The sequence below is a fragment of the Diaporthe citri genome (genome assembly GCF_014595645.1).
Source record: "Diaporthe citri strain NFHF-8-4 chromosome Unknown scaffold_1, whole genome shotgun sequence".
Lineage (NCBI taxonomy): Eukaryota > Fungi > Ascomycota > Sordariomycetes > Diaporthales > Diaporthaceae > Diaporthe > Diaporthe citri.
The window spans coordinates 8270282-8293806 of NW_025064846.1; the positions used below are offsets into that span (position 1 = coordinate 8270282).

General features: G+C 53.9%; 8 protein-coding genes across 8 annotated transcripts; 4 read left to right on the plus strand and 4 right to left on the minus strand.

Annotated features, from left to right (window-relative positions):
- Positions 1 to 1887: 1887 nt before the first annotated feature.
- Positions 1888 to 2818, plus strand: INS49_002133 (uncharacterized protein; the record flags this gene model as incomplete). The annotated part of the gene is made up of 3 exons (XM_043162947.1): positions 1888 to 2526; positions 2581 to 2708; positions 2758 to 2818. 3 exons carry the CDS (start codon positions 1888 to 1890, stop codon positions 2816 to 2818), a joined length of 828 nt encoding a protein of 275 aa, XP_043031453.1.
- Positions 2819 to 3868: 1050 nt separating this feature from the next.
- On the plus strand, positions 3869 to 5160 carry INS49_002134 (uncharacterized protein; the record flags this gene model as incomplete). Its single annotated transcript, XM_043162948.1, has 4 exons — positions 3869 to 3883; positions 3952 to 4036; positions 4129 to 4406; positions 4480 to 5160. 4 exons carry the CDS (start codon positions 3869 to 3871, stop codon positions 5158 to 5160), a joined length of 1059 nt encoding a protein of 352 aa, XP_043031454.1.
- A 1224-nt stretch (positions 5161 to 6384) lies between these two features.
- INS49_002135 (uncharacterized protein) lies at positions 6385 to 7609 on the minus strand (the record flags this gene model as incomplete). Its single annotated transcript, XM_043162949.1, has 2 exons — positions 6385 to 6458; positions 6712 to 7609. The coding sequence occupies 2 exons, from the start codon at positions 7607 to 7609 to the stop codon at positions 6385 to 6387; spliced, it is 972 nt and encodes a 323-aa protein (XP_043031455.1).
- A 1927-nt stretch (positions 7610 to 9536) lies between these two features.
- Positions 9537 to 10412, minus strand: INS49_002136 (uncharacterized protein; the record flags this gene model as incomplete). Its single annotated transcript, XM_043162950.1, has 2 exons — positions 9537 to 10177; positions 10256 to 10412. 2 exons carry the CDS (start codon positions 10410 to 10412, stop codon positions 9537 to 9539), a joined length of 798 nt encoding a protein of 265 aa, XP_043031456.1.
- A 1758-nt stretch (positions 10413 to 12170) lies between these two features.
- INS49_002137 (uncharacterized protein) lies at positions 12171 to 12441 on the minus strand (the record flags this gene model as incomplete). The annotated part of the gene is made up of 2 exons (XM_043162951.1): positions 12171 to 12210; positions 12278 to 12441. The coding sequence occupies 2 exons, from the start codon at positions 12439 to 12441 to the stop codon at positions 12171 to 12173; spliced, it is 204 nt and encodes a 67-aa protein (XP_043031457.1).
- Positions 12442 to 13643: 1202 nt separating this feature from the next.
- Positions 13644 to 15363, plus strand: INS49_002138 (uncharacterized protein; the record flags this gene model as incomplete). The annotated part of the gene is made up of 2 exons (XM_043162952.1): positions 13644 to 13704; positions 13784 to 15363. The coding sequence occupies 2 exons, from the start codon at positions 13644 to 13646 to the stop codon at positions 15361 to 15363; spliced, it is 1641 nt and encodes a 546-aa protein (XP_043031458.1).
- A 1033-nt stretch (positions 15364 to 16396) lies between these two features.
- INS49_002139 (uncharacterized protein) lies at positions 16397 to 17905 on the plus strand (the record flags this gene model as incomplete). Its single annotated transcript, XM_043162953.1, has 2 exons — positions 16397 to 16675; positions 16757 to 17905. The coding sequence occupies 2 exons, from the start codon at positions 16397 to 16399 to the stop codon at positions 17903 to 17905; spliced, it is 1428 nt and encodes a 475-aa protein (XP_043031459.1).
- A 671-nt stretch (positions 17906 to 18576) lies between these two features.
- Positions 18577 to 21265, minus strand: INS49_002140 (uncharacterized protein; the record flags this gene model as incomplete). Its single annotated transcript, XM_043162954.1, has 3 exons — positions 18577 to 19432; positions 19489 to 20063; positions 20126 to 21265. 3 exons carry the CDS (start codon positions 21263 to 21265, stop codon positions 18577 to 18579), a joined length of 2571 nt encoding a protein of 856 aa, XP_043031460.1.
- Between the last annotated feature and the right edge of the window lie 2260 nt (positions 21266 to 23525).

Genomic DNA, 23525 nt, shown 5'->3' on the forward strand with positions numbered 1-23525 from the left:
GCTGCGCCAAACCTCATGACAAGAGACGGTGGTCAAGAATCAGTGGTCTCGCCATGTGGCCCGCGAGAGTGCCTGGTGGACGACGCGTGGATCACGCAGCTTGGCCTCGGGCAACTTGTGCGTACTCGAAGTGTGCTTGGGCATGTGGTTCCGCCCGCATTGGGAAAGCTGGAGTGACGCGCCGACCGCGTTGCAAAGTGTATTCAAGGTTGGTAGTGACGTCTTAGGGTTTAACCCTGGAACGTCCCACCCCTGGACCCTGGACATCTGTCTTGGTGGGCAGCCTCTTTGCGACCATGACCACTGGGTGTATCAAGCCTGTTTCTACTTCTTGTCAACCGTATCTTTGCTTCTGCAGCTGCACGAGACTTAATCTCCCTCGACTGTGGAAAGTCGGCAGAGGTATTTGGATTTTGTAGGTCTCTCCCTTGGCCGACTGCGAAAGCTACATACTTCAGGGTCACGCAGGGGCAAGCTTTTGATGGCAGTTGCTATTTTGACACACAAGCAGCGAGCCACCGTGCTGTGCCTGCATTTCCATGAGCACTTGCTGCAAAACTGTTTGGCCGGAACTGTCCGGCGCAGGAGACTAATCTCCTGTAGGGTATCTTCCTCTAGGATAGCCTCTCTGGGGATAACCTCCTGTCTCCTGTGGGATAACCTCCTATGGGACAACTTCCTGTGGGGTAACCTCCTATCTACTATGAGAGAATTATCTATGGGATAGCCTCCTAGCTCGTATGGGATAACAAGAGCAGCATGATACTGGATGGGATCACCACCTCAAGGCCAGCCTCCCCGAGGTCCTTCCTGCCTTTCTATGTAGGTAACTACCTAGGTACCTAGGTCGGTACTGTAAACTTCAGGGTAGCGCGCCTAGGCGGCACAGCGCAGCACAGCACAGCAGGACAGGAAGCTTGCGTGCCACCGGCTGCCCTCGCACAGACGACACGGTCTTGAACTGTGTCTTGGTCCTGAATCTTGCTTCCTGTCAGGGCTGTAAGATGGGATGTTTGTGCCTCTGACCTACCAAGGAGCAAGTGCCTCCGGCCAGTGTCGACAATCTTCCAGCCGAGCTGACGCGGCCTTGGCGCTCGAAACAGGCCATTACCACCCCCCTCAGTCTCCCATGCGTCCGATGCCACTGCGAATCCTTACCTCCCCGCAGCTAACGAGGGGCAGACAGGATCAATGATCCATGCGGCAAGTGGGAGGCTCCCGACCGTGCGTCGTCATGGCTGGCATTTCAAGACTTCCCCTGTCTTTCAACGGTCTTCAACGTCTAGCCTCGTAATAACGTCCAACCCAGCCCGGGGCGCCGGGAGCTGCGTCAGGGTTGGCTCATGTGTCGCGTGCTCCTGATCTGCGTCCAGAAGGTGGAGGGACATATGCGCACTGCTGCCATAATTCCGAACATCCCTCCCTCGTCCCCTGGCGTCGTGGTGTGTATTTATCTCTAGAACCGCCTGCCGAGGGTCGCGTGCCCTCTTTCCTTCCCTGCACTGCTCCAACTACACTAAACGTCCGCATAAGGCCAGAAGGGTCTTTGTCATGAAGAGTTGTTCATGTTGCACCGAGGCTCGTAACGATCCCTAGACACCAATCTCGTGGTCGTTTATTCTGGTCTCTCGGAGGGGCACCGTCGACACATTCGACAATCTTCCCTGTCTCGCCCTTCCGTGAGACGTCTCCCACAACACAACAGACCGTACGACGGTACCAGCTGTCGTCAGCACAGAGACTCCCCGAGACGCTCGCCTGACTTCAGCGACCGCGCCCTACGTGGACACATCGCCCATCCATTGTCTCTTTCATCCATACATGCCCGGGCTTCTTGTTCGCCGCTGAATCCTTGGCCAAGGAGCATACTGGCATTTGCCTCCGACGATGCAGCTCACCAGGCTCCTGTCACTGTCTACCCTCACCTTGGGGATATGCGCCGTCCCTTCGGTTCGCGGGGACGCGAACTTTGCGCAGGTACGGACTAGGCTACACAGAGACATGAGCGCAAGAGACTACGACCCGCCCGAGAAATACTTTCACGAGTCTCTCTTTCATCCTCACTACGACGGCCGCTTTGCCGAAAAGGCCCTCCCCTATCATGAGCAGAAGGCTGCCCTGAAGAACCTCCTGCAGACATACCTGGCCACCTTCTCGGACCTCGGTGTCGAGACGTGGCTGATGCACGGCTCGCTGCTTGGTTGGTGGTGGGGCAAGAAGATCCTGCCCTGGGACACAGACGCCGATGTCCAGGTGTCCGAGGCTGCGATACATTATTTAGGATTTTACTATAACATGAGTGTCTTCCATTACAGGACGCCGCGCATTCCCGAGGGTCGAGACTACATGCTGGAGGTAAATCCGAACTACGTCAACCGAGAGCAGACGGACAAGCTCAATGTAATCGACGCACGGTGGATCGATACGACAAGTGGCCTTTTCATCGACATTACTACTGTCAGGTACAACCTGACGCATCCTGAAGGCGACGGTATCCTCTCATGCAAAGATGGCCATGAATTCAGGGTGGGAATGGCCCCTTTGCGACATATCACCGAACGCAGGCTAACAGGTCTTCAGGATACCTTTCTCTTCCCTCTGCGCACCACAACATTCGAGGGATCCCCTGCCAAGATCCCGTTCATGTACAAGGAGATGCTCGAGTCCGAGTATGGCACTCGTTCTCTCGTGAACACGGTGTTTGAGGGGTAAGTCAGCCCAGTTCGTCCCACTCTGCGCGATACTGACAGCTCGCAGCCATAAGTTCAGCGATGAAAAAATGGAGTGGCTACCAAACATGATCGAGGGCGAACTATGACGATGGCGGAGTCGACGCGTCAGACCCAGATAGTATCCCATCTGAGCGAGCTAGTGCTGGATTACTGCGGTTGGAGTTGACCGTCATATTGTGCTCGAACGACGGCTTAGGCGTAGGGGGCTTGTTGCATAAATCATCGAGGGTATACTTTTCCTGGCGAAACAAAGCAAGGCGAAGGAACCCTGGAAGATGAGAAGAATTATTTTCTGGTGGTTTGCATTTATTGTAGGGATAGGATCTGGAGTTTGCTGTATACTCCCGGGTTGACTTTGTTAACACCCGAGAGCATCTTGATACCCATCACGGACAGCTTGGCGTTAGCTGGGCGTTGGATACTTGCAATGCGATGAATTGAGCTGGTCGCTTTTTCAGTTGCCTTGACAATTCTTGTGTTCAGAATCAGTTTCTGGTCATGAGACTACAGACCTACCTAGTAGTTACAGTAGTAACTGACTTGAAGTCATGAGTTGAAGAGGCTCATCTGACAACCGTTGTGCTGCGCGGCAGGCATGAAGCCACAATAGACTGCACACTGTGGCAGAGGCCCGCTCTTGACTAAAGTACCTAGGTAGAGTAGGTAGCCGTGGCCCGCCCGGCTAGCAAGGATCAGGCGCGTGGGTGACGTCCTCTGGCCCACAGCTGAGACGCTATCCAGGAGCTCCACGTAGGTTGCCGACCCTCCTGATTGCCTGGCAGGAGCACACTCATAGTCTACATACTTACGGCTCGGCCAAACTATCTGGGAGCCTGGCCGAACATACGCAAGCAAGCCCCAAAGCTTTCCGACCCTCGGCCCTTGAGTCCTCGAAGGGCCCCATATCCTCTGCTCGGCAGAGAGCGCAAAGCTCGCAGCTTGTCAGAAGTCTTCTGTTGGACAGAACAGCACTCCCTGAATTGTGCACCTCGAGCCGACTTGTAGACAGAGGCACTGCTACCACTTCGCGACAGCCCAGTCTAGCTTGAAGGCAGAGCCACATTTCGAGCACCTCCCACCTCCCACCGGGAGTCTACATTTTGATTTGTCTGCACTGAGAGGGAGATTCAGCCAAAATGACGGCCTGGAATGTAAGAGGCACCCACGGGCACAACGAGGTTGGCAATAGGGCACCCCAGGCTAAACGTTGCGCGCACAGCTCTTCCGCATCGTGGGGGACTTCTGCCACCTGGCGTCCAAGTTCATTCTCATGACCTCGATACACCGCAACCGAAGTGCCGAAGGTATGGGCAACCCCTTGATAGCTTTCTTTCCCTTGTGTGCGGCAGGCGAACGCCTCGGCGGAACAGAGGGGCTGACCAGCGACTATAAACAGGCGTGTCTTTCATCACCCAGGTGCTCTACTGCGTCGTCTTCCTCGCCCGCTACACCGATCTGTTCGGCCGCGGCCAATATGTGTACAACATAATATTCAAGATCTTCTACATCCTCTCCTCGTTCTACATCATCGGCCTGATGCAGTGGGTCTTCCCCCGGACTCGCGAGAAGGAGCTGGCCTGGAAGCTGGGGGCGGCGTGCTTCTTCGGCGCCCTCCTCCTGTCGCCCTTCACCATGTTGATCTTCCAGGGCAAGGATGAGTGGAGCATGTTCTACGTGAGTCACCGGGAGGCCCCCTTCTCCCTCGCCGATCGGACTATGCTAACACATTCACCACCTCCTGCCGCAGTGGCTCTGGAACCTCTCCTACATCCTCGAGTCCGTCTGCGTCCTCCCGCAGCTTCTCCTCCTCCGCCAGACCACCGTGCCCACCGTCATCGACAGCTACTACCTGCTCGCCCTGGGCCTGTACCGCGGGCTCTACGTCCTTAACTGGCTGGCGCGCGAGCTCGACATGCAGGACATCAAGCCCAAGCCCGTGCAGATCATCTTCGGCCTGGTCCAGACCGCCCTGTACGTCGACTTCGCCTGGGTATACTACACCCGTCAGCGCGTCAAGCTCCGCAGCGGCGGCGTCGTCGACGCCGACGACATGCGCCGGAGCTGGCTGCTGCGGCGCATCTTTGGCAAGCATGTCGACAACTCGGGTGGGCGCGGCAGCGACGATGATGACGAGGAAAGTGCGCCCGCGCTCGGCAACGGCCGTGGCCCGAAGCGGTCTGCATGGGGCCGCAGGGGGATCTCGGTCAGCGCGGACGACGGGGTCCTTGGCGCGGACGGAGACCGGTTCAGCGAGGAGGAGCACGGCATCTTGGGCGCGGATGGCGAGTCGGTAGACCCTGACGCCAAGATGAAGGATCCCGACGAGCTTGCCCTGGCCCTGGATGACGAGGACGAGGAGGGCGGAGGTAGCTCTGGTAGTTCGAGAGTGCCCGCCGATGTGAGGGGCGGTGACGAGTGGCGCGACTAGGCTAGAGAGCCTTTTGACTGGCTTGAACCACGGACTGATGGATGGAAACATGGCGCCGAGGCCAAAATGTCTGGCGTATCTCCTCTTGAATCGGCGCCTCACGGCTGGATGGGACCATGTACTTGGTGGTGCAATGATCACTGCGGGACATGAGGTTGCCTTTCTGGATCATGTGGACTTGTATAGCACCGGCTAGCTAGGAGTTCAGGTCCTGCATTGAAATTCGAATTGTTTTTGGTCTGAGACTAATAGGTCGAGTGGTGCTGGTGCGACGTAGAGAGCAAGGTTTGAGAAGAAGCCAAATGTGGCTCGCGGGCACCGCATGTTCTCATCTTGCACGCCTATTAACAGACAGTGTTGAATGTCACCACCATGTCGAGATGATCCTCTGCTCCGCAGCTCTTATCATCGGCTGAGACATCGTGGAGAACCTACTCCACTGAAGTACGCTGTCGGCCCGGGGCAGCACAGGGCTGGCAGGGTTTGAAGTAATTCGATTCAGTCTCATCGTAGCTTCTTACAACTCATCGGGATCGACTCCTTCCCCCGGATTCACTTGCCCTTTCCTAGATCGAGTCCGTGTTGAAATCTCCCAGAAGGCCCTCAATAACGCCAATCCACTACCCTGGGTTTCGATGGTCCGGCCGCGGCCGCGGTCGTTGAGATCTTCCTTGATCATAGACGTATGTGTTCCCTTGCCATAATTCGTCCTGTCATAGCCTGCAACATCTTCATTGTCTTCCCGCAATCGTCTTGGTGTTTGCTGACGAGCATGTAACGCGACATGCTCGTCGGCTGTATAAGACTCGGGGAATGGGATGTGAGGGGCTTGCGGAGGATTTACGCCTGCCGGGGTTCGTTTCCATACCGGATCCTCAGGCACACCATCATTTCTGTAATCCACCGCATTGGGATCTTCAACATCGTCCCCAGGCGGCATCTTGTCCTTGAGACCAAGATGTCCTGCAGTCCACCACATACCCACTAACCCTGCATCGTTCCTTGTCCTTATCATGGCACGAACATTGTGCCGCAACCAAGGAGCATACGACCTGCACTCTTCTAAATGAGAGCGCATCTGATCACGCGTCTGTCTGTTACAGGCGAGAAATTCGTCCAGGGATAACGACGATGTGCAAAATGCCGTGAGATGATGGAAAAAGATGCCTTTAAAAGTTTGGCCATCTTGGGAACAAGTTCCTTTGCTGTCGCAGGCGTCTTCCATTACACCGGCACGGCCGAGGCCATGCCACGGCGGAAGCTTGCTACCTTCCGGTGGCTCGCCATCGGCGTAGCTTCTGTAATTTCGACCATGATCGATCGGTCTCTGGCGTCGTAGATCCCATCCCGATGCCCTAATGACATCCCGAACGAGGCGATGGCCGTCATTGACGTATGAATAGTTGCCTGTGATCTTCCAAAGGTTGATCTGACCGGTGAGGATGACACCCTGGTTGTAAGTGTAGACTTGCTCATTGCGCACATCACACTTCTTGTTGTCACTCGTGGGATCGTTCCATTCGGAGATATGGAACCCATCGACATACAAACCTTGGTCATTCATCATGCCGGACTCATCGAGCCATCGATACCCGTCTTGTGCGAATTGGAGGAAGATAGGATCGTGAGGCCTGAAGACATCATCCCCGCGGGGCCTAGTGAAATGCTCGTCGCTGGAGGTGTCCAACCCGTTGAAAAAGGGCGAGTCATTCCAATCTCCAGGGAAATACAGATACATGGAAGCCGATGCCGATATGAATAGCTCGTTGGTTATGGCGTTCTTGTACGGTTCCAGCCTGGGGTTCCAAGTCATACCTCCGCCGCAGAGATCCCAGTCCCAGCCAGCCTTGGCGAGATTCCAGAATATCCGTGCTCGATGGGAGAATGCGGGTGTCCATATATTACCGTGCCACTTTGCAAAGCCTGGAGCATCGACGACGTCCTGGAAGTTGAGCGTTGTGTGCAGGTCGATGAATTGGATCGTTTCGAGCCAGCCGAGGACGACCCAAAGGATGTCATCGTACGCCTCGTTCCTAATGGCGAAGTGATCCTGCCCGAAATAGTAGCCCAGAATCTGCGAGAAAAAGAGGGTGACGAGGTTTTCTTTGTTTCGGTCGCCAGCCTGTCCTGAGACTGGGAGAAGGTCGAGGGCGCGGGATATAGAGCTGAGAGCGCCGGAGACGTGCGTGCCCATCACGGCGGCGGTCCAGTCGATTGCTTCTGGCCACGTTCCTAACCATGGGGCAAAGTACTCTTCCTGCATCGTGCTCAGAACTTCCAACATGGGGTCGAGGATGTCCAGATGTGCAGCACTGAGTGATGCATGACTCTCGAAACCGTCGTGTTCAATGTCCAGCGCAGCTTGGTAAGGAGTGGAACTTTCTGAGGTGGCCTTGACACCCAAGGCGCCGATTAGGGCGCCTTCCAGGACAATCCATAGTATCGTCATGACGGTATCGTTGATGCGCGTTCTGTTGTTTGAAAACTCCGGAGTCTTGGATAATAATGACCACAGGACCACTTTGGCGGCTTCGGCTCATCGAGCTCCAGGTCGATTCGAGACAATGTGCAACCCAACCGAGGACGACGCCCAGCCTAGGACAGACGAGATTGAAACACGAACCACTCAGGCCATGTATAGGCTTTCCAGGGAGATTTGACCTGTAAGTCTCAACGCGAGCGGAGTGCCATGTTTTGTAAAGATATGAAGCCGTAGTAGCTCGGGTTGCAGGATGAGAGCGGACGCCAGGCAGGTGACGTGGTGTCCTCGTCCGATCAGACGAACGTGACAATGAATGGATAAATAGACAATGTAATCCAAGTACCGTCAAGATGCTACCGTGGCCTGCGGGAAATCACAAGAAAACAACGCATCAAACACAACAGAACAGCAGGTGGAAGTGATGATGAAGTCCCAAGGAACGATGAGGAGGTCATGCTTGCACGGCAGCGTCCTTGGCAGGCGTGCAGACGTGCTGGTGCGGAGGAGGGGAAGGACAGGCCCTGGAGCCCTCGAAACCTTGGAAACACCAGGAAGGCTCCTGAGGCTCGCCCGTGTGATCAGCGCACCTGCAGCTGCACTCTGCACCTTCCGCCCACGGTTCAAGCCCAGTTGCGGAAGGAGCCCGTCCTGCCCCCCTGCCGCTCTGCCTAGTGGATGACGACAGGCCCTGCAGCCCAGGTGGATAGGCGGGACCCGGCCGTCTGGATACCTACGCTGGCTACCTAGGGTAGGCGTGCCTTGTTAGCAGGCTGGATGCAACCCTTCGAATGGTGCTGTGTCTCGCGTCGTTCGCAACGTCGCTTTGGGCAGATAAAGACCACAGGCAAGGCTGCTACCCACCTCTTTGGGAATGTATTCCAAATGTCCATGTCCTCCTTCTACAGGGCTCCGTGCATTCCCGAGGATCTCGCAGTCTCATGATTCGCGACGGCCCTCGCAGCCCGAGGTCGCTGGTTGCAGTGCATAATAGCTCGGCCGGTCCTCGTGTGTACGAATCGGTCTCGTGACGCTGCGTAGACGGGAAGCTGAGGAAGGAGTTGCATTGCCACAAATTCTGTGAACCTCGATGCCTTTCGAAGGCTGACCCCTCTTGATATCACGATCACGGATCAAATGGTTCATCGTACGCGCTTGACAGAGTAAGTCGTTTTGGAGTTTGGTCTAAGGGCCACAAGAAAACATTGGAAGTTCTGTGGTAAAATCTTCCTTTGGCCCCTACTACCCAAGTACTATGCCTGGGTCCTCAAGAAGTTCGGTAGACGTGCAGTGTGGTTGCTCTGTCGTCACATGCCTGCCAGCAGCTGCCTGAAAGAACCGAGTACACTCACTCTGGATTTGTGGATTGCTCTATAGCAACACATAACACCGTTCGGAGATGTCATGCAAGGCACCTGAAAGAGATCACACACGCCCATGTTTGTATTACTCGAGCGCACACCTAGATACGGCAGGCTGCATGGTGGCGGCGGTAAGCCTCCAGGCACGCGGCATTCACCTTCGGACCTCGAGAGTAATGATGAAGCCTGTTGGATTTGAGGTGACGGCCCTGATGGGTATCTGAACGTCTGCGACGTCCCAACTAACAAAACAAATCAGAACAACACAAGTTTGTGTCTGGACCGCAATTCCTAACGCGACATGTCGCAGTTTAGACCCATGCTCAAGTTTCGTTGCGTGCCAGTAAAAGAGGGAGAATACAAAATAGTTGCCCCAGGAACAGGTACCAAGCAGTCGTATAGTGCTGCTGCTGCTGCTCAATAAACGCCGTACGATTCGAGCCAAAACCTCCCGGATATCAGCCAGCCGTTTCCCAGACCGAACTGGTTTTTCCTGCGGCCCAAGCCTTACACAGTCAACTCATACACACATAGGTTTACTCGCAAAAGCGTTTCTCGAACTCCTTGAACAGCTTCGGGCTGATCTCGTCACTGCTCATGCCTTCGATCTCCATCAACACTCCCTGCCGGGCATAATGCTCCAGGAGGGGCTCGCTCGTCTCCTGGAACTTGCGGAAACGCGTTCGATACGTCTCTTCGTCATCATCGGCCCTCTTGACCAGTGGCTCGCCTGTGATGTCGTCCCGTCCGGGCACCTTGGGCGCATTGAACGTCGTGTTGTACACGCGCCCCGAGGGCTCGTGCACCCACCGTCCCGAGATGCGCTCCAGGATCACGTCGAATGGGGTCTTGATGGACACTGCAAGGTTGACCGGGACCATGGCGTCGAGCTGGTCGGCCTGGGAGGCGGTCCGTGGAAAGCCGTCCAGCAGGAACGAAGCCGATGGGTCTTCAGAGGGGCGGGCGGCGAAGGTCTTGGGCGCTGCGGACAAGAAGGCGGCCATCTCGCTTTCGTTGCCGTACGTCTCACCTTCGGCCCCCACCGCCGAGGAGTTGAGCGTCATGACCTGGGGTTGACCGAGCCATCCTCGCTTGCTCAACTCGTTGTTGATCAGGCGCAGGATGAGGCTGTCAGAGACGAGGCCACCGGCCTTGAGCGTGCTCTCTACTTGTATGCCTGTGAATGAGTCGCGTCAGAAAGTTGTGGGCATGATCGGAAGGGGGAGTACCGATATCGGCATTGGAAAATACTGACCGAGCGCGGTCCTGTTCTTCACGTTGTTCCGCAGGAGATCACCGGAGCTGATACAGTGTAGCTGCGGGAAGCGATGTAGTAGCCTCTCGGACTGGGTGCCCTTTCCAACGCCGGGTGCGCCGACCAGAATGACACGAGCCGCTCGCCTTAATCTCATGTTATGATATGAGTGTTTAGAGAGAGAGAGAGAGAGAGGGCGATGTATGGGTTGGGTGAGTGAGTGCGTATGTGCGGCGTTGTAGTGCTTGCCTTCTATCAGACTAGGCCAGCCCCAGGAAGGCTGAGGGGCCTTGTTGCTGTGCGACACCTGAGGGGATGCGATAGGTTGCGATAGTAGGTCGACTTCAGGATGCGCGTTTCCCGAAACCCGTTACGATGCGGGGGCAAGGGCAGGCGATCCCAAGGGGACCAGGCGAGGCAACCACAGGACAGAGCGGAACGCCTCAAGAAATATCCATGGCGACAGGATTGCAGGCGACACAATGTAGGAGGACTGCTGGAGAAGAGAGGGAAGGGAGGAAACGGGAAAGGAGAAGGGCCGTTGAGAATTATCAATCAGCTGCTGATGAATACCAAACTCGCCGGGGGGGGGGATCTGCGTCACCAAAAGACGACGGACAACCGACCAGTGTCCATGGATCAAGTGAATAAAGTCGCGGGGAAAGCTCGATAGGCCAAGGGCCGTGGCGTCGTTTGAGTTCGGACTGCGAATCTTCGGTGATTATCGCTTGTATCACTCTATCTGGGACACTAGTAGATAAGGTCGAATAATGTTAGACGAGCTCCTAATTTGGCTTCTCCAGCAAATCCTACCAACCCCATGCCTCCCATCTCAGCAAAAGCCCAAGCCCACGCCAATTTGTTGAGAAGCCACTGAGTCCCAGCTGGCTGCCAGCTGGTCCCAAGCAACGCTTCTCCATTTTCCGGTTTCTGGTGCTATGTCTTCGTGCCTGTTGCTATGTCGCTGTCAACCCTGCGATAAGCATTCGCCGGGGCTCATCTCTAAGACGTCCGGCTCGACTGGAAATGAACCTGGGACCGTTGACATTGCTCCATTGATCCGGCCTGCGGCTGAAGCCCTTGGCTTGGAGTTAGCGGTTGATGGCCTGATGCCCTGGGACCTGGTGCCCCCGACGGTGCGGAGTTTAGACAGGTCTCGGACTGCCGGGTGCAAGGGACATTCTCGCCCACCTCGGCTCGCATGAATGGCCCAGCGTCTGAGGATGCCATCCCAGAAGCCAATAGTTTTGGTATGCCGACTCGGTGTCTGCGGCACGAGGCCTCTTCGTCTACTGCTTTACTGATGCCCTCTTTCCCAGCCTTCGGTGATCAGCCGTGCCACATGTGATTTGAAACTACACGTCGAGCATTCCCGAACTGCCAGCCTTCCCGATAATAAATACCCTACCCGGATTGAACTCTTCCTGTAGGGCCTGCTTATAACAGCCTCTCTGATTTGCTGCGATGCGCTTTCCATCTTGCAAATAATTGCAGTTGAAGTGTGTGTGCCCAAAGCCCCAAAAGACCGCACTCTGGCTCTTCCAACAGGCCTCGTTGGCCAGGCCCGAACAGAAACCCGACGAGACTGGACTACCGGCGTGTCGTGGATCCATGGTCCTGCTGTCCGTCGTCGGACTGTGATGCGTGAAGATGGCGATACTTCTCAGGGGTTCTTTTTGCTCAATTTCGCGCACCTGCTGGTTGAGCCATTCCAAATCTCGTCTGTGTGCTGCGACGTGGTCACCCACAGCCCATCCGTGAACGTGGTTGAAGTCAATCAGTCGTCTGTCCACTTCCGTAGTTTGTTGTGGGACGATATCAGAGAACAGCGTGCAGCCCAGAATTGTGAGAGTTCTGGTGACATCGAACCGCGTCCTGTCCAGGAAGACAAATCTGCCCATGGTGAACCTCCCTCTTAGATCTTCCATCTTCTTCGCGAAAGCATGAACTCTGGTCTTTGCAGTTTCCCAGCTGGTCCCAACGGGCTCGTGATTACCAAGAAGAAAGGAAACATTCCACTACTTGCCGACTAGCCTCCCGAGGAATATGAACAGTCCAACATCAGCGACTTGGCCAATGTCACCGAGCAGGTCGATGTTAGCTGCTGTCTGCTTGATGTCGAAGTCGTACGATGGGCTCCCCTCCAGGTGGAGGTCTGAAATCACCTGGAAAGACGCAGGTGCCATGGCTGTAGTTGCCGTTGAAGCAGAAAACAAAAATGATGGTCTTGTGGCATGTTTCTCTGCTTCTATTTGATGTGGTTGCTCACAAAGGTCATCCAACTGCCCGGTTGCGTTGACAGACACTGGCTGACTGGGCTGTGCATTATACGGAAAGCGTCCCTGCAGATCAGTCGAGTTGCGTCAGGCGAGCACAGTTTTCGATTATCCGAAACATGATCGAACATTGTTATCTGCTCTTGGGGCATATAAAACTAAGAAGGTTAATATAACGCGACGAGCCATGTGTGAAGTCCTCCCAAAGCTCTGGGTGTATCTTGAATTACAGTGGTGCTGAGAGAATTACAGTAAGGGCCTTGGAAACGTGCATCCTCCAAACATAACGCAAACAGGGTGCAAGGACAGTCTCTACTTGGCCAAGGACTAATTGCGCATGAACATTCCAAAAGAGAGTACATGTGTGTATACAGAGTCGGCTATGAGGGACTTACTGGCACGCGGAAGAGGGGGGGGGGGTCCCACCGAATGCGTGCAGGCGTGCCTGCCCAACGACTAACGACCATCCGCAACCAGGTGGCGTCCATTTACTGACAGGCTGGCGACCGTCTTCTGGAAGAGTAAAAAAAAAGAAGGTGGTGGCAGGGTTGTCCTACTCCATGCTGGTCCTAGCTGCACTACCGCCCCGAGGGTCTGGAAGTGGCCGAAGAAGCTTGGACCGTCGGCAGATCCGGAATTTGTGACAAGTGGCGGGCCCGTTTCACTGTCACTCAGGAACTTCGCACCAGAAACAAAGCCAGCAAAAGCAGACGAGACGCTGAGTTCTCGGTCCTGTTCCAGTGTGCATTCGATCTGGTACCCGACTCGGTGGCCCTGAGGCTCTCTCCTGAGTCGGCGGTTGATCTGCGCGCCCCGTAACCCACCCGACATGACATATCGCCATCTGGTGTAGTTACATAATAATGCCGCTTGGGAGGAGCGGTCCCTGTACCTGACAAGCCGCCCCACGTGAGGTCACTCAACAATCCAATGCCAGTTGCAGCTGGACCTGCAAGCCAGCGTTGCGATTCTCTCCCCTTTTCCATCTTACATGCCGCTTCTGTTCTACATGCATACCTGACTTTTCCCACTCTCCTTCCTCGACGTTTTGACCTCGTATTACATCTTACAACACCCGCTCTCTCTGTCTTCGTCTAAACCGCGCCTCCGTCATGAGCGCATCTGCAAGTGTGGCTCGTAGAGCCGTTGTTGTCAACCCTTTCGCTGGTGGTGGTAAGCTTAACCCCCGAATGATACATATTACCGGTACCGGGTACTAGCATGGACCAAGGCTCACCAGTGCATGTTGCAGGTCGGGCAATATCAAGGTCGACACTGCGAGCCAGCTCCCTCCATCTCGGTCGCAATGCTCGAAACATACAGCTACAGAATTCCGCCTTGGCACTGCTCATCCCCATTCGCTCAGTCACCACCGACACCAACCGAGGCAGTCAGCCATCTGGCCCGCCGCCTGGTTTCAATGCTGAGGAGGCTAAGAAGCCCCTGCCTAAGGAGACGGTTCCTGGCTCTAAGACGGCGGCGCAAACAAAGGAGGCCGAGTTGAAGGCGGAGGACAAGAAGGCGGCAGCTGGCACTGAAAAGAGCGACAGCTTGACAGAACTAGCCGAGCGGAAGGATGCTTTTGCTGCTTCCAAGAAGGACCCGAAAAAAGACAAGAAGCTGACGATCGGGCAAAAAATAAAGAAGGAGGCCCAGCACTACTGGGATGGCACAAAGCTCCTGGCGACTGAAGTCAGGATCAGCACGAAGCTCGCGGTCAGGATGGCTGCAGGCTATGAGCTCACCCGAAGAGAACACCGTCAACTTCAGCGCACAGTTCAGGACTTGGGAAGACTCGTCCCGTTCTCAGCATTCGTTATCATACCATTTGCCGAGCTGCTACTCCCAGTCGCGCTGAAGCTCTTCCCCAACCTCCTCCCCAGCACATACGAAAACCAGAAATCCAAGGACCAGAAGGCTCAGACTCTGCGGGCGCTCCGGAGAGATGTTAGCGACTTCCTCCGACAGTCCATCAAAGAGACCGGGCTCCCCTTGTCCGCCGCGACTGCGCAGAAGGAGGAGTTTGCCAACTTCTTCCGCAAAGTCCGCGCCACTGGTGAGAAGCCCACTGCCGAGGACGTCATTAAAGTCTGCAAGGCCTTCAAGGATGACCTCACTCTGGACAACCTGTCGCGGCCCCAACTAGTGTCGATGTGTCGATACATGAACCTGAACACGTTCGGCACGGACATGATGCTCCGTTACCAGATCCGACACCGTATGCGGCAGATCAAGCGCGACGATCGTGCCATCAGCTATGAGGGAGTGCAGAGCCTGACAGTCGCTGAGCTGCAGATGGCATGTGCCAGCCGTGGTATCAAGTCGCATGGCGTCTCACCCGCACGATTGCGCGAGGACCTGCAGACCTGGCTCGATCTGCGCCTCAAGGAAGGCGTCCCCTCCACGCTCCTCGTCCTGAGCAACGCCTACATGTATGGTCAGACCGGGGACAACGCCGTCGCCAACCAGATCGACGCACTGATTGGTGTGCTATCGTCCATTCCCGAGGAGCTGTACCACGAGATTGAGCTCGAGGTACATACTGCCGAGGGGGCGGCGACCAATAAGCTGCGCCTGGAGGTTCTCAGGGAGCAGCAGGAGCTGATCGATGATGAGAGCGAGCAGAACGAGTCGAATCAGGAGAGCGGCTTGGCGACACCCAGGGACGTTGATGACATTGACGAGAAGGACGAGAGACAGGAGAGGCAGGCGGAGGCCAAGGACGCTGGACTGGAGAAAAAGCAGGTCGGCGAGGCCATCGACGCTGAGATGGATGCCAGCCAGGCCGACAAGGCATCTGCCAAGAGTACAGACGGCAAGAAAGTTGAATAAGTTGGTGCTCGGCGTTTCGTACCTTATGCATTCATGGGCTCCAAGGCGAGCAAGGCTGATTCGTCAACGGCGCTCAGGGAATATCGTAAAATACTAGTAGTATATGCTTCCGGTCGTGTGAGAATACATGTCCTATGGACCAGAACCGGAATAGGCCGTCGCAGGGGTTCAGGGGAGGGGTCAACGGGGGAATCAAATGAAGACTAGAAGAACATCTCGGCACTGGAAATCGATAGACTCATTTGTACTTTGATATCAAACTCCTCGATCAAGTAAGATATTTCTGTACTTTGGTCCCACCGGCCTTTTAGATAGCAACTCATCATACCATAATCCTCTGGAGATAATTGCGGTGGTCTGTACTCTCCTGTAGATTAGCTTCCCATGAGACAACAACCTCCAGGATAACCTCATCTGGGATAATCTGTGGCCTTCTATAGAATAAACTGTAGGGTATCTCTTATAAGGTAGCCTTCTACAGGATAATCTCCCGTGGGATGACCTCCTGTGGGATAACCTCTTGTTGCTTATGGTGTAATTACCCATAGGAAAGCCTTTGGAAATCTGTATGGTGCATCCTCCAACCATAGGGCTAGCTTGAGGGAGGCTGCAAATCGAAACTAGAGAAGGTCGAAATAGATTCAAGAGATAGTGTCCTAGGAAGTAACAGCCTTGAAGTGTGTGCCCAGAAGCGGAGAGACCGGGGTTTGAGCCAAGCCAAGCCAGAGCCGAGAAGCGTGCAGGAGCGCAAGGGGAAGCTTCCATTGCAAACCCCCACCAGGCGTAGTAGCTCCTGCTTTACTCACTCACTCACTGACTGTACGTCAATCAACCCAGCCCATCGCTCCGGAACAGCCTGTGATCATTTCAAGGAGACAAGACAACAGCTTCGACGACACAGAGCATACCCAGAATCGCTATCGGCCTCTCCCGGACTCACTGGGTTATCCCGTTCTTCACACCACTCGAAGCGATTTGCAAAAGCCCGAGTCGCACCCGCCTGACGGCCGTACGTCATCCGCAGCTGCCCATCATGGCAGTAATCGACCAGGACAACTTTTCCAACATCTCATGGCACAGCGACCAGAACATCCGCGTGGGCAGCTCGACCTCGGCAGAACACGAGGGGCATGATGAAGAAGGCGCCGGCAGCAAGTCACAACCGGGCGACGGCGAGGACCGCACCGGCCTGCAGCATCTAGATCCCAGCCATAGCGGCGGCGACGAGATACTCGAGTGCACCGTCACCGACCCTCACACCGAGAACGTGGGCACAAAAGATGCATACGTATCATACCTAATTACGACACACGTGAGACGGCGCCCTTTTCCTCGCTCTGTCCAGGCCCCTTCCTTCAATTGCATGACGACCCGCTGATCAATGCTCCCACAGTCCACCTTCCCCTCCTTCCAGAAGCCAACCTCCCAGGTGCGCCGGCGCTTCACCGACTTCGGATTTCTCTACAAGACCCTCAGCAAGGACTACCCAGCATGCGCCGTCCCACCCATCCCCGATAAGCAGCGCATGGAATACGTGCGTGGAGACCGCTTCGGGACCGACTTCACCCAGCGTCGCGCCTACTCTCTCCAGCGCTTCCTCTCACGATGCTCCCAGCACCCCATACTCCGCCGCGCGTCCCTGCTGCACACATTCCTGGAGTCTCCCGACTGGAATGCTACCATGCAGAGCCGGAGCAGCCGTGCCAACATCACGAGCTCCTCGGAGGCGGGCAGCGGTGGCGTCTTTGACAACTTTGCCGACACTTTCATCAACGTCTTCACCAAGGTTCACAAGCCAGACCGTCGCTTCATCGAGGTCAAGGAAAAGAGCGACAAGCTGGACGACGACCTGGGTCAAGTCGAGAAGCTCGTCGCCCGGGTCGCGCGCCGAGAGAACGACCTCGAGATAGACCTGCGCGACCTAGCCGAGCAGTTCCAGAAGCTCATAAACCTCGAGCCCGGCGTCGAGGCCGCGGTGCACGCGTTCGCAGCGAGCGTGGAGGACACGGCGACGGGGCTCAAGAAGCTCAAGGACCACACGGACCAGGACTACCTGGGCAGCCTGCGCGACATGGTGGCGTTCTCCGCGGCACTCAAGAACCTCCTGAAGGCGCGCGAGCAGAAGCAGCTCGACTTTGAGCAGCTCACCGAGTACCTCAACAAGTCGACCGTCGACCGCGACAGCCTGGCGAGCGGGTACGGGGGCACCGGCGCCAGCGGACCGGCCGGGTTCATCCGTAGCAAAATCGAGGACGTCCGCGGCGTGGACCACGAGCAGGCCCGGCGCGAGCGGCTCCGTAGGCTGGAGGTCCGCATCGACGAGCTCACGCGCGAGGCCGAGACGGCGAGGAAGATGTCCGAAATGTTCGACGAGGAGGTCGTCAAGGAGGTCGCGGACTTTGAGCGCATCAAGCGTGTCGAGTTCAAGGGCCAGCTGGGTCGTCTGGCGGACGCGCACGTCGAGTTCTACGGCGACGTCGCCGACGTGTGGCAGAGGTATGTCGATGAAATGGAGAGAGAAGGGGTCAGGCTCCCGGCTTAGGATCACCGGGCTGCCGACCTAGATCGTGACACCTGTTCCGTGGGCGACGAGCCTGGGCCTTCCTCGGGGTTGGACGGATGGGTCGAAGTGGAGGGCCGGGGCGATATAGACAGCGACTCTGACAGTAGCGACTCTGACATCAGTATGGCTGCTGTCGAGTCACGTTCTGGAATGAGTGTGTCTTTGCCCCTTGGCTTCTCCAGGATCTTGAATGAGGGCTGGCAGGGGCTGAATCAGCGTTTCTCGTCGTGAAGGCATGGCTACTTTGTTGCCACCATGGCCAGCTTATAATTGCTTTGGGGGGAAGAGCTGGGACTGGAGTTGGGGCGTTAAAGCTTGATGAATCCGTTTAAATGGGAAGGGCATAGTCTTCGACCCTGAATTAAGAACTTTTTTTCTCCTTCATGACATCGCTCCCCTTTGACTATCGTTTCCTTGCACTGCTGTAGGGCAGAATTCGAGACCGAATCAACGAGCATGTAACTTTTGTAGCTGCTGAATTGAACCGGCAACAGTATGTCTCGTGCTGCTTGGTGTGATGCTCTGAAATCACCAGATAACATATGCTGGCACCCCTGCCCCCAAACGCCTGTATCCCAAACCCAAGGCTGCAGTCTTGGAACCATTACAGAGCCCCGGGACCATACGATTAATTAATCAAAGGAAGCACCTCACATACGCCGACCGCCTTGCAGCCTCTCCCTCTCGTCAGCCTCATCGTCCTCGCTGTCGCTGCCCAACACATGCTGCTCCTCCTCGTCATCGTCCCGCAGGGCCCGCTTCTCCCGGCCAGCACCGTCACTGCTGCCCTCGCTGCGGCTGTTATCCTGATCCCTGTAAGCGCCACTCCCGCCGAATTCGTCGTCTTCCTCATCGCTGCCACCGGCAAATGCATCGTACAGCTCGCCACCGCGAGTCTTGCGGCCCTTTGCGCCCCTGGCGCTCTTCTCACCCGACGCAAGGCCCTCGGCCTCCTCTTCATCGAGGAGCTCGAACTCGTAGTCGTCACGCGGCGAGTTGCGCATGCGCTTGCGGCGGGCCATCCAGAGGTAGATACCCAGTCCGCAGCAGAAGGCAAGAATGAGCGCCAGTGAGCCGTAGATCCATGCCTGGGTGGCAGGCGATACGCCGAAGGTGGGCAGGAAGCCCGGCAGCCAGGACGAGGCCTCGGCAGAGGCTGAGGGGGAAGCAGAGGGGGAGAGCACTTCTTCGCCTGTGCCCGAACTGGTAGCGGTAGGCTTGGCGTTAATGGGCCGGTCGGGGTGGTCTGAAGGTGTAGTGGTAGGGACGTCGGCCGGGGCGGTCTGTCCGGGTGGAGGCGTGACGGTCGTTGGGGGAACGGTGGTGGTAGCAATAACGTCGTGATCGTCGTCGTCTTCCTCGGTGGGCAGGGGAAGGGGCTTGGCGAGCTTGGGGTCGATGGACTCGCCCCAGAGTTTTAGGTGAAAGTCTGTCCAGGTGCCGTTGTGTTCGTTCACCTTGGTATCCTTTACAATGACTGTCCACTTACCGAGACCAGATTCGCCCCTGCAAAGAAAGTTAGCGTGGGCACAGTCGCACAGTTCAAGGACGAAATCGCCTACCAGTGGACAACACTCATGAAAGTCCAGTCCTCGTAACCCGCAGCCTCGTTATCCAGCCGACGGGGCACGGAGAGATGGCTGACAATCTTGTTGGGGCTGATCAGGTCAACGGACAGATCACCTCGGCGCGTGTGATCGATGTTCATCGTAACCGTGACATGCTCAACGCGCTCCAGATTGGCCTTCTTCAGCATGTCGGCTGTCACTTCGACGTCGACGGCCAAGCCTTGATCGCCTTGTGGAATCGCTTCCTTCACATGCACCCAAGGAGAGTAGAACCATGACTGCGGCTTGACATTCTTCCAGGTCTTAGCCAGCTCCACAAGACCGTAGGCGTCAATCTTGCCGTAGCCGAAGGTGTGACTGAACTTTTTTCCGATGGCGGTTGTCTCCCAGCTCCCGTCATCTTCGTTGACAGGAACGGCAGTGTTCATGGCGAGATATTGCATATCTCTCCACGAGATGTCAGGGCGGATCTCGAGCACGAGGGCAAAAAGACCGGCGGCCAAGGGTGCGGCGGCAGATGTGCCACCGTGAGCCGCAGTGCAAGAGTTCTCGCCAACGTCCGTTGTGTGCTGCGAGTGGTCAGTAATGGTGGCCCCCGGGTGTTTTTCGCATCTATCATTGCTTGACTCACAATGCTATCACCGCTGCCACTCGAGTATGTCACTACCAAGTTGGCGGAGCAGGCTTCAGAGTAGTAGGGGTGCTGTCCCTTGCGGTCAATAGCACCGACCGTTATGCTGTATATGCTGTTTGTGTACCCATCGAAGTTGCAGTTGTCGTCACTGGCCGCTCCATTGCCACTCGCGAAGACGTAAATGTTCCCGAGACCATTCCGACCCTCCTGAACGGCGTTGACCATGGCGCGCCGAATCAAAACCCCGGGGGCATCCATGGACCGCCCATCATCAGGAGGCCCCCAGGAGCAGGAGTATATGTCGTTGTGTGCGAAGTCGTAGTTCATCGCAACAGCCTCATCAGCGTCCGTAATCATCTTGGACAGGATACGCAAGCCAGCGATGCGGGAATCATACGCGGCACCGACACCGCAGACATCATTTTTGACTGCCGATACTTCTCCGCCACAACGAGTCCCATGCTTGTCGTCCGACAGGCGGGGCTCAGGCAGGTCGGTCTTGTCGTTGAAATCGTACGAGCCCTGGGCGTAGAAGTTGTCCTTCAAGTCGTTGCTGTGCATGTCGAGACCGTCGTCCACGATGGCCACGGTGGCGTTCTTGCCCGTGATTCCCTGCAACCAAACGCCAGAGATATTGACGTCATGGCCGGCCTGGACAATGTTCATGAGATGCCACTGCTCAGCGAATATTGGGTCTGAGATTCCGAGGGTGGTGGCGACGGACTGCTGAGCGGCCAACAAGGCCGGGTCGCTTGTGTCACCGCTTGCGCGCTCCTCAAAGACAGGCCCCAAGGGCTTTGGTATTATCCTCTTCTCCCAAGGAGCCCGCAACTGTTGCTTGTCGGAGAACAAGACGCCGTCAAGGGGGTCGTGGTCGTCCAGGGCCCTCTTGCGCCGCCTCCTCGCCTTCAGTTCTGAGCTGACGACGTCGTGCTCAGTCTTGGCCCCCTTGAAGACATGGTGGTCCTTGAGCTCGCCAAACTGGCCGTCGTATGCAAGGCCTAACCTCGAGGCGACTTGATCTGGACTGGCCTCGGGGTCGAGATGCAGGACGTAGTGGTCGTGCGAGTCGGAGTGGTAGCTGCTCGCTGCAGCGACGGCGGCGAGGCCGAGGCCAACAGCGGCGGTAATCTTCATTGTCGGGATCGGTGCCTTGTTCGGTGGCACATAGATGTTGATGCTTGGTCTTGGCTCCAACTATCGGTCGCAGCAAGTGAGCATACGGGAGATGAGTCCAGGCCGCCGTTGGTTGCTGGCGTACGTCGGGTGGGATGCTGGCCTGGGTAGAGCCAAGGCACGATTTAGGGACCGAGGGTAAGTGCAACAGGGGACTCGGCGAAAAGCGAGGGAGATGGTCTTGAATAGGGGATCAACACCAAGGGCTGCTAGGTGGGAATGAATGCATATGGTTGAGTAGAGTTGAGTGAAGTCGAGTTGTGTTGGGCTTAGGTGGCCACGGCAGGCGTTCCGTTAGGGGTCCTCTACCTAGATGCGGTGGCCCGGGGCGGACTCGTTTCAAAGGGATGGAGGATGGAGTTTCGAAATGCTGGTCCACGGTGTCCTCGCGGCCCGCCAAGCGTTAGACTCCCTGCCTAGACAGGTTCTGAATAGCAAGCGCCGGGCTGACTAACATGACCGGCTAGCGGATCTAGCGTGCATGTGTCAGGGTGGCCAGTCTACTTGTACCGGGAATTTGTCTCACAGGTGTACATTTGAAGAAAAACGACCATCCCCTCAGCTGGTTTGTCCCACGTGCGTGCGACCAGGTAGGTAGGTAGCCCAGCAAGCCCAGGTACCTGTGTAACTCTCTGAGAGGCTCGGGCCTCCTGCACAATCGTCTCGCCACGGAACGTTGCCGGGTGTGCTACAGCCTAGCAGAACGAGGAAAGATGGCATGTAAATGATTAGTAGAAAAACAAGAAAACAGATGGTATACAGATGCCTCTTGAGCATTTCCACAGCTATTAAAGCACGACACCCACACCTAACTCATAAACTTATACTTAATTCATATATAACCTTATAAATATTAACATTTAATTTAATATTTCTTTAAAAAGAAATAAAAGAAATAAAAGAAATAAAAGAAATAAAAGAAATAAAAGAAATAAAAGAAATAAAAGAAATAAAAGAAATAAAAAAAAAATAAAAAGAAAAAAATTATTAATTTTTTTGTAGGAATAATGGGTGTCGTTTATATAGAGGACTGTTTGGGATTAGGCAGCTTTGGCCCGTTAGGATGCTTAGCAAGTAGCAGCCCTGGCGCTATATATAAAATAGCTAGCATAATTAAGCCTTTTGCTTTCCTTCCTTCTATAATTAATAATGATTAACCATTATATTAACTAAACGTTATATTGCAATACGTAACTTAGCCAATATTAATTAATAGTTATAAGGGCGATTATAAATTAATAAGGCTTAAAGAGATAACCTTTTGGTTATGCTAATTAGCATTATTAACATCACAAATCTATATAGCACAATTTATAATAATAATAATACTTAATATATAAAAAGGTAGTTATTATAATAAGAGATTATGGCAAACTCCCCTACCCTTAATATATGTGCATTTATTACGTTTTAAATAACCTTAATAACAACTTTTAAATTTAATAGTTATAACTAAAAGAACTAAATTAATATTTATTCTTATTAATAATATATTTATTTATATTTTATTATATAAATAAATATAAAGAAAGGAATTAATTTGCCTTTTAATAGCTAAGTTATAAAAGTAACTTTTAACTTCTTTATTTTCCCTTAACATTACTTATTTCCCCTTTTTATTACTTTCTTTCCTAAATTAAATATACCTTTATTATTACTTTATTAAAATAATAAAATAATAAATATAATAAGTAATACTGCTAGCTAAAATAATTTATTAATATTAATTAAAATAAACTATATTCTTATACTTAAAAGCATTATTAAAATACTTAATCCCTTAATATAAATAAATCCCTTGGGATTTCTTAGCAGCAAATAATACTTAAATACCTATGTTTAAGGCTAAATTTAAGCTATAGTATATATATTAAGTAATAAGGCATATAAGGTATTTATTAAGAACTTTCATAGCTAAATTAAGCTAATATTTATATAAGTTAATAAAAACTTGCTATGCATTATTAAGAAAACTTTTTAAGTTAAGAGCATTTATACTTAAAAAGTAAATACTTTAAGGGGACTTATATATATTCTTAAAGCATTAAACTATTTTAAATAATTAATAAATTAAAAGCAAGAATACTATATTATATTCAAGATTAATTAAATTTAAGATTATAATTTAAGTATTTATATTATTCCTAACTTTAATTATGCCTTAATAAAAAATAAGGAACCACTTATTAATAATAACTTTCTTAATTTTAAATTATTTAAA